Here is an 8874-nt window from a genome sequence, read left to right on the forward strand (position 1 = left end):
ATGCTTTATTTTTTAAACCTTTTTTAGAACTACACCTCTCACAATGGCGAGCGCTATTCGCTGCCCACTTTCCCCACGATTTCCGAACTGGCGGCGGCCACAGCGGCCGTGGAAGCAGCAGCAGCTGCTACCATATCCTCGCCTTCGCTGGGTGGTCCTCCGCCTGGTCGCCGGGCATCGCTGCCCGTCCAGCGAACCGTCTCGCCCGCCGGCTCCTCTGCGCAGAGTCCCAAGCTGGCCAAGATCACGCTCGGCCAGAGGCACACCCACGCCCACCCGCTCCAGCTAAGCTCGGCCCCAAATTCAGCGGCCAGTTCGCCGGCCAGTGCGGATCTCCAGGCAGGACGGCTCCTTCAGGCTCCATCACAATTGTGTGCAGTTTGTGGGGACACGGCCGCCTGTCAGCATTACGGAGTTCGAACCTGCGAGGGTTGCAAGGGATTCTTTAAGAGGACAGTGCAGAAGGGCTCCAAGTACGTTTGCCTGGCGGACAAGAACTGTCCGGTGGATAAGAGGCGGCGCAACCGCTGTCAGTTCTGTCGGTTCCAGAAGTGTTTGGTCGTCGGCATGGTCAAGGAAGTGGTGCGAACTGATTCGCTAAAGGGACGAAGGGGACGACTGCCCTCGAAGCCAAAGTCTCCTCAGGAGTCTCCTCCATCGCCACCGATCTCACTGATTACGGCTTTGGTGCGTAGCCATGTGGACACCACGCCTGATCCCTCCTGCCTGGATTACAGCCATTACGAGGAGCACACGATGAGCGAGGCGGACAAGGTGCAGCAGTTCTATCACCTGCTGACCAGCTCTGTGGACGTGATCAAGCAATTTGCCGAGAAGATACCCGGCTACTTGGATCTCCTACCCGAGGATCAGGAGTTGCTGTTCCAGAGCGCCTCCCTGGAGCTGTTCGTTCTCCGCCTGTCGTATCGCTCCAGGAGCGACGACACCAAGATGATCTTCTGCAATGGCACAGTGCTCCATCGCAGCCAGTGCCAGCGATCCTTCGGGGAATGGCTCAACGACATCATGGAGTTCAGTCACAGTCTACACAACCTGGAGATCGACATCTCCGCCTTCGCCTGCCTCTGCGCCCTCACCCTGATCACAGGTGGGTAATCTCACTATTTATCATACCTTGAATCATGACTGCTAATCCATGAATACTCCTTTAATTATCATCATTATTTCTTGACTAATTCAATTGTAATTTAATCTGCAGAACGTCATGGCTTAAGGGAGCCAAAGAAGGTGGAACAGCTCCAGATGAAGATCATTGGCAGTCTCCGTGATCATGTCACCTACAATGCCGAGGCCCAAAAGAAGCAGCACTACTTCAGCCGGCTCTTGGGAAAGCTGCCTGAGCTGCGCTCCCTCAGTGTCCAGGGACTTCAGCGCATCTTCTATCTGAAGCTGGAGGATCTGGTACCAGCCCCGGCCCTCATCGAGAATATGTTCGTCACCACATTGCCCTTCTAGGCGATCGAACATCATCCAGCGTATCATCACAACCTTGCTTCCTTAAACTAGCCCTAAGTTATGCCCCTTAAGATATAGTATATAGTATATATTACAGGTATCCCCGAACTAGCTTTAGTAGAGCCCGAATTATATGAAATCTCACTGAAACAAGAAACCCGAAATAAAACGCAGACCCAGGCCATATCTTTAGACATAGAGTAGGGCTAGATAGACAAGACAACACACAAACCCCTCGAATAATTACGGACATGAATATTTGAGAAAGGGGGTTTCCGCTGCAAAATCAGCTCCTGCGTGACTCGTCAAGGCTGGAAATTACAACTTGTTGACGTTAATTGTTAAATTGTTTCATTTCAACTGTCGAAATCAATGCGCACGCAATGGACACGGCGTTTTATACAATATTCCTCGAAAGCCCGAACACTCAAAGCTTGCTCAAAACCGACGGACAAGGACGGACAAGACGCTCTCTTGCCTTTTTGCTAACTTCTAGTCAATTGTTTTAAAGCAAACAAAAGGAATAAATAAAGACAAGCATGCAGCCAGTAGAGTTATATTATTTATACCTTAGAATAAACCAGACAGTTCTCTTAAATAATAAACCAACACAGTTTCCACAAATCGGAAGAGGATTCTCTAACAAATAAATTTTGAACTTTCCTTAATCTCAGACTTTCCAAAGTAAAGTATATATTTTCGAAATTATCTTTAGATTCCAATTCCAATTTGTGGAGCTCAACTATCATATCAAATAGCAATGCCATGCTTGCCGTTAGCCAATATTAATAGGCCCCTGCATATAGTTGATATCCCCGAACCCAAGTATTTCTGTTAATTCATAGACTAAGGCTCCTAATAGTTTAATCTCTGAATATAGACTAAGGACTATTATTTTCGATTTACGATTATGCACCTACTAGTGCACACTGAGAGTTTAAGTACCTTTTTGTGATGATTGTGTCTGACACAGAGAGAGTTGCACACAAACACACAAGCTAGCAAGTAAGATATGATATAAGGATATAAAATATATATATTAAAATATTCTGTAGATTAAGCCCCAGTATTCGGTAATCCTATAATACGTCTGTAAATCCATAGTTAGTACGTTCCAAACGAGAAAACCCTTTATTTAATCTGAAAGAAACCAAGTTCTCAAAGAAACGCTAGATGATAGATAGACGGATCTATATATCTCTCTCTATATGTGTGTGTTATTTCGATAGAAAACCCCTCTATGTGATTTTGTGATAGATTGGCATTGAACTCTATATATATATATATACATATATATATGTATATCTATAATACGTATACACGCATAAATATATATTTTTATGTCCAACTTTTGTATGGTTTATTTTATATGTACAACTTTTCTTTGATAACATAAAATGACGAGGAAATAAATCGATCGTTAGATAGCAAATATTTCAAATGTATGCATGTTATGAGGAAATTTCAAAAGTACCAGCCTTTAGCAACTTTCCAATTAACGTTTGTATTAACGCAAGACATTTTCTAAGTGTAAAATTCAAGACTTCTATAACTAAATGTTTACAAAAAACACAAGAAAAACCAATGTGAATAACATATCTCTTCTAGCTTTCGAATGCACGTAGAACAGAAACCCAAGTGTTACTAAATCTATTTTAAAAATATATATATTGGTATGCCTGGGCAGACAAGAGTTGTTTAATACATTTTTCATTAACTATACAACTTAGATAGATCATTATTAAATTATTGTACATGTAGCACATCTAATGTTTGACAACTAGATTTTGTACCGTCTTAAAGAAGAACCTAGGCCAAGCTAAAATATATATATAAGAATATATAAACCTTGATCTGCATGCGGCTAAGCTGAAGCTAAACAAAAAACCAATACGGGTCGAATTAATAAAATGAGAGTCGATTTGAAAGGATTTCTCAAGATCTTCGATTTATTATGGTGGCAAATCACCGGAATTCCCAAATTCCAATTCCTTAAATAATATTTTAACATTGTTAGTTCAAAAGAATCTTTTCAAATTTACCTATCATCGGTTAATGCGATCTGATCAAATATAAATCCTAAGCGAAACCATATAGAGCAATAATTCATAAGGACATGAAGCACCTTGAATAAACTATTAATACTATAAACTAAACCTAAACTTGTAACGGTTAGGAGCGGGAATAAAACAGGAAAAAAATAGGAACAGTTAGGTGACCAAAACAATTTGAAACGGGACGAGACGTAAGATAGGTTCGGGTTCGAAACCCTCAAAGCGATGCCATTTTTTAGCCGTTACAAACAATGAATACATTGAATATCAATCATGCACATGAATATATATATTTAATATTATGAATATACTATATATATCTAGCTATAGGAACCTACTTTGTACCTACACAGCATGGAAACATTAGACCTACATACATACATATTTACACCATATATACATATATATATATTTTGAATAGAGCGGCAACTTTTACAAGTTACGAGTACTTACTTCTGGCGCTAAGCTATATATGTAGCTGGATATGGCCATACCGGAGCGAGCATATACATATACATATATTTTGGTTTAATGTTCTTTTGTAATTTTATAAATGCATACATAATAGATACTACTTACGTGAATGTCAAGTGTGTGGATTCATATTTTTGAGATACAGAAATATAACAGATAAAGTGTGAAATTTTTCGATGAAACGATTTTAAAACGAGAGAACTTTTTAATATTGCTATGAAAATGATATATACACATTAATATACATATATATTTTACTATGTAACAGTTAGTTTTAAGCTAGAAGCAGCGCATAATGCTTTATACGACAGAAAGCAGAACAGATTCAAGAAATTGGCACAAATTAAATTAGCATAGCATAAATTAGATGTTTTTCGAAACAAAATGTTATAAATTCGTAAAGGTGCATCCGATGTTATATCTTCAACACACACAGCAGACCTAGTAACTTAAACTATATCCCAGACCCCCTTATGCGCCTACTACTAGCAATGAGAGCAGAAGAAAGCTGAGAAAGAGGTGAAACCTAAAGACGCTATATGTATACACTAACATATATCTATCTTATAGATGAGTACCGATTATAGCTACTACATAGCCCGTTGTGTAATTTAACTCCAATTTGATCGTTTCATTCAACAGTTAAGTAAACAAGCGGTAAGCATACGAGTATATCCTGCAATTCAATTAACTATGCAATACACAATACCAAGCAAAGCAAATCATTTCATTTCGATTTTAATATAAATTTAATAAAGTTGTATAAGCCCAAACAAAACAACCAAACTACGTTTTTTCTATATCTGTCTTTTGAGCAAATTAGTTATACGAAAAACCAAACCGTATTTACATAAATGTAAACAAAACAAAACGTATATTTTCATTGGTTTGAAATAAAATACAGAAAATAATTTAGTTGTACGATCTTTGTTATTTCTGTGGCGACGTTTATCGATTCTTGAAGATTATGTTGTCATGGGTTGAAATTAATGATTCACCTGTTGATCATAGTCCGGCTTCTGGTGGTTTATTTTAGATCAATAGTTAGTTCTCTTTGGCCTTATTCCATAAATTTATTATATATTGCCCGTAAGATTGAGTTTTTTGTGTTGTTTATGTTACCTTACTTTCTAATTTCCAATTGACAGTCTTTCGTTCTATGTACAAAAGATAGTAGTCCTCACACGTAGACCGAGAGATATTGGACGGCGTCGTTGCGACAGACAGGACAGCGGTTCTCGTAGCGGAGCATCAGTTGATCGCAGCACTCGCAGCACAGGCAGAGGTGCCGGCAGGGCATGATAACGATGGTCCTGATGCGCTCCAGGCAAATCACACATCCTCCTCCTTGGGGTGGAGAGGCGTTCACCGGCTCCTTGCGCATATTTTCCTTGAAGCGCGTCAACTGCTGATCGGTCCACAGATAGACGCTCTGCGTCTTCGTTGTGATCTCCAAGCGAGCGCGGTGAAGCAGGTAGATGAGCAGCAGGTATACGTAGCGTCGGAACATATAAAGGACCAGGAGCAGTGTTAAACCTATAGAGAGCCGGAATACACTGTTCAGCAGGCTCAGGCCGCGCGCCACAATCGAGTGCATCACGAACTCCACGACGCAATCGAAGATGAACATTAAGAACCTCGGCAGCAGCATCAGCACCCAGAGCACGAAATTCCCGAGCTCGATGAGAAGATTGCATAGGAACAGACCCACGGACTGACATAGATCCCGGACATTGCGCAGGCCGTGGGTTGTGCCGCGGTAAAAGTACTCCGTTACACCCTGCGTGGTGTAATACAGATCCGAGTAATGGCGATGTATCCCGCTAGCGGCGAACCTCAAAAATTTCCATACTTGTGTGCTCCCCTCCACCAGGCAGTAGCCGATAAAGTAACTGACCCACAGGAAGTAGTAGACACCGGCGATCACCGCATCGATCACGGTGGTTAGTGGTCGCAGCAGGTGCCCATCCAGGAAGTCCACTAAAACGTCTAGAATGTAAAGCATGGCGGGGGATGCATCTTTTTGAAAAAAAAAAAAACAAAAGCTGAAGATACTACGAAAACAAAACAAATGCCGGTTGCGCCAGTGTGACCATGGGAGGCCTGCTACCTATCGAACAATCGAACTCTCGGTTCCGCAATCGACCTATCGACTATTTAAATTCAAAAATAGATTGTTTAAAATAATCCAATTTTTGGAGACTACCAATGGTCTCCCACAAATACTTATAAAATGTATTTTTAAAAAAGATATATTACTGACGTACAGACCAATACTTAATAGCTATGCTTTGAATCTCAAAGCGTTTCTTAACTACTCTCAAGGCCTCCGTTTCCGATCCCCTTTCCAATCCCCAGTTTGCTTAGCAAACTTATTATCTCACTGTTGGTTCTCATAACAGCCATTACCTCCTGTTGTTGCTGCTGCATCACCCTCAGACGATTTCTCTCCTCGATCTTGGCCAGCTGATTGTTGTTGTTTATTGTTTTGGTGTCCACGTCCAGTTTTAGCTCCGATTTGATGTGATATAGTTCATCGCGAATGCCATTTAACTTTCGTTCGCAATCTCGCACATCTTTCTCTAGAATTTGTGTCTTAAGATAGACGGTCTGGGCCAATTTATACCAATCCGCTAGGCATTCGGCGATTTGAGCCACAGCGGGGTTAACATTGTCCAAAAGTAACGCCTTGATGCGCTTGCCATTGTGATCCACCTTGATCTTCTCCAGTGCATGAAACTGTTCATCGTTGTAAGTCAGGGTCCGTGTGGCGCGATCCCGGAGTAGGTGCTGCCAGGAATCCCTCAGCCGCTCGACAAGATACTTGGCCTGGGCGCTAGCTCTGGTGCGACAGGGACACTTCTTGCCGTGCATAGAAGATGACCATTGATCGCTAAGGAAAACAAATGTATTGTGGTTAAAGATCGAATTCCGAGTCTGTGTTAAACTCACTTCAGTTCATCATCTGTCACAAAATGCTTGTGTAGTTGCGAGATCACATCAGCCGCTCCATCAAAATCGCTCTTCACGTTCTCCAAAGCACTCAGCAGGGCCTTTAGCTCCTGATCTCCTTTGGTCTATAAAAAAAGTTAGTACTCATTAGACTTGTCTCCAAATTAATAATAAGACCACTCACCACTCTGGCCATGCTCTGAACCACATCTGCATAATCAATCACTGTGGAAAGCAGGTTTTCAAAGCTCTCAGTTTTCCTTAATAAATAGAAAAATATTACATGAAATTAACGCAAGACAGAAAGGTATTTAAGCTCACTTTAACAAAAGAGTAAGTGTGGTAATTAGCATCTCTATAAAGTGTTCCACACCCTTTTTGATGAGTATATCCATTGAAGTGAAAATGTCCACTCGTCTTTTGCATTCGTGGCCCACACTGCATGCTGCCTTAGCCAAGCTAGCATCATTTTCCACGGAAACATTTGGTGGAAATACTGGAAACTTTGGAAGATCCAATTGCTGCGGTAGCTGGACATTGTTGTCATCGTTGCTGTATAGGAAAATTGGCTGCTCCGTGGTGGTGGCAGGGAATGCTTTTGCTATGGTTCGTGGTGTAACCTTCTTCTCCAGATGCTCGTTGTTAAACAGCAGGATTTGCTTTTCCAACGGCACCTCTGTCTGCAGGAAGATGCGCTCACGGAAGTTGTCAATCTGCTCGTCGGGTTCAAGAAACACTTCCACGGAGCTTGTGCGATTGGTGTAGAACACATGGATGACGCGCTTGCGCAGGATGAGAGTCACCTCCTGGAAGAACCGATCAAAAGACCAAGTCTTCTCTCTGTTCTCCTCCAACAGTCCGGCTAGGAGAGGTGTCACCAGCGTTTTTAAACCCTGCGACAGATGAGCATGAGGTGGCAGGGTGGTAGACCACTCAATGGGCCCATTCTCGGACAGCTGGGTTCCGGAAATCACGCCGGAAGCCTTCTTAGTGGTGATCTGGTGCATGGTTTCGCGGTTCTTTCGTCCCCCGAAGGGTCTAAAAGGCAGATTCCCGGTGGCAACGTGGTATAGAGTAACTCCAATTGACCACAGGTCTACGTTGGCAGTAAAAGAACGCTGTATGGACTTCCTAAGCACTGCTCGCTCGTAGAGATCAGGATGGAGGTACTCCTCAGTGCCATAAAGCGAAGCAAAAGGCTGATTATCCTCCAGTTCACGGGCAGCTCCAAAGTCTGTTAACTTATAGATAGTCTGCCCGTCCTCCGAGATGAACTTCATAATATTTCCGGGCTTGAGATCGCGATGCACCAGCTTGTTGTCTCGCAGATGCTTCATCCCGGCACACAGGTGCTCCAGCACCAGCAGAAACTCGTGCTCCGGCAGCCCGTAAGAGTTCTCCGGGTCGTCGAGGATGTTGAAGAGACTGCCTCCGGTGCAAAGCTCCATTACGATCACCTTACCCCGTCCCTCCTGGTCCTCCTCGATGGCCAGCAACTTCACTATGTTCTCGTGGTTCACCTTCTTGAGGGCCTCGAACTCCCGCATCTGCACATCCGCCGGACGCATGTGACTATACGGGTTGAAGGTCTTAACCGCCACCGATTCGCCTGTGATTTTGTTAACCCCCTAAGATCGGTGGAAATGGAAAAGTGAGTCAGGTGAAAAAAGCTGCCACAGCACTTTAGCCTTACCTGGAAAACGGAGCCGGTGGCCCCTTTTCCGAGCACGCTGGTTGTGCACCACACATAGCTCACAGAGCCGCGCAGGAAAGACATTTTCGCCTTTCTATTGTGCACTTAAATTAACTATTTCTGTTTTATTTTGATTTTTGCGAATCATTAGCGTCGAAAGTCTCAAAACAATAACAATTGCATTGCAGACATATCGATAACACTCGACTACAAATAAATAGTTTA

General features: G+C 42.8%; 3 protein-coding genes across 4 annotated transcripts in view; 1 reads left to right on the top strand and 2 right to left on the bottom strand.

The window, feature by feature from the left end:
- Positions 1–4919, top strand: part of Hr38 (Hormone receptor-like in 38) — a 38650-nt gene extending 33731 nt beyond the window's left edge. For both annotated transcript variants that reach the window (XM_086835002.1, XM_086835001.1), the window contains exons 4-5: positions 28–1108; positions 1220–4919. In XM_086835002.1, the coding sequence (XP_086691128.1) occupies positions 28–1108; positions 1220–1476 (1338 nt within the window). In that variant the 3' untranslated portion in view covers positions 1477–4919. The remainder of the gene's footprint in view (positions 1–27; positions 1109–1219) is intronic.
- Positions 4850–6251, bottom strand: LOC110184949 (uncharacterized). The gene has a single exon (XM_020953597.2). It carries the CDS (start codon positions 6007–6009, stop codon positions 5185–5187), a length of 825 nt encoding a protein of 274 aa, XP_020809256.1. The 5' UTR covers positions 6010–6251; the 3' UTR covers positions 4850–5184.
- IKKepsilon (I-kappaB kinase epsilon) lies at positions 6198–8860 on the bottom strand. Its single transcript, XM_020953604.2, has 5 exons — positions 8650–8860; positions 7278–8584; positions 7141–7216; positions 6957–7081; positions 6198–6897 (listed from the first exon to the last, which is right to left on the bottom strand). Exons 1-5 carry the CDS (start codon positions 8731–8733, stop codon positions 6315–6317), a joined length of 2175 nt encoding a protein of 724 aa, XP_020809263.2. The 5' UTR covers positions 8734–8860; the 3' UTR covers positions 6198–6314.
- Positions 8861–8874: the final 14 nt, after the last annotated feature.

Source organism: Drosophila serrata, unplaced genomic scaffold (genome assembly GCF_035046125.1).
Source record: "Drosophila serrata isolate PLE 108 unplaced genomic scaffold, ASM3504612v1 contig_275, whole genome shotgun sequence".
NCBI lineage: Eukaryota > Metazoa > Arthropoda > Insecta > Diptera > Drosophilidae > Drosophila > Drosophila serrata.

Bases quoted from the DNA above. Each gene is read 5' to 3' on its own strand.
- LOC110184949 (XM_020953597.2), bottom strand. From the start codon at position 6,009: ATGCTTTACATTCTAGACGTTTTAGTGGACTTCCTGGATGGGCACCTG.
- IKKepsilon (XM_020953604.2), bottom strand. From the start codon at position 8,733: ATGTCTTTCCTGCGCGGCTCTGTGAGCTATGTGTGGTGCACAACCAGC. The intron at 8,585-8,649 runs GTAAGGCTAAAG...CACCGATCTTAG, and splicing joins CCACCGGCTCCGTTTTCCAG to GGGGTTAACAAAATCACAGG. The intron at 7,082-7,140 runs GTGAGTGGTCTT...CTTTTTTTATAG, and splicing joins TTCAGAGCATGGCCAGAGTG to ACCAAAGGAGATCAGGAGCT.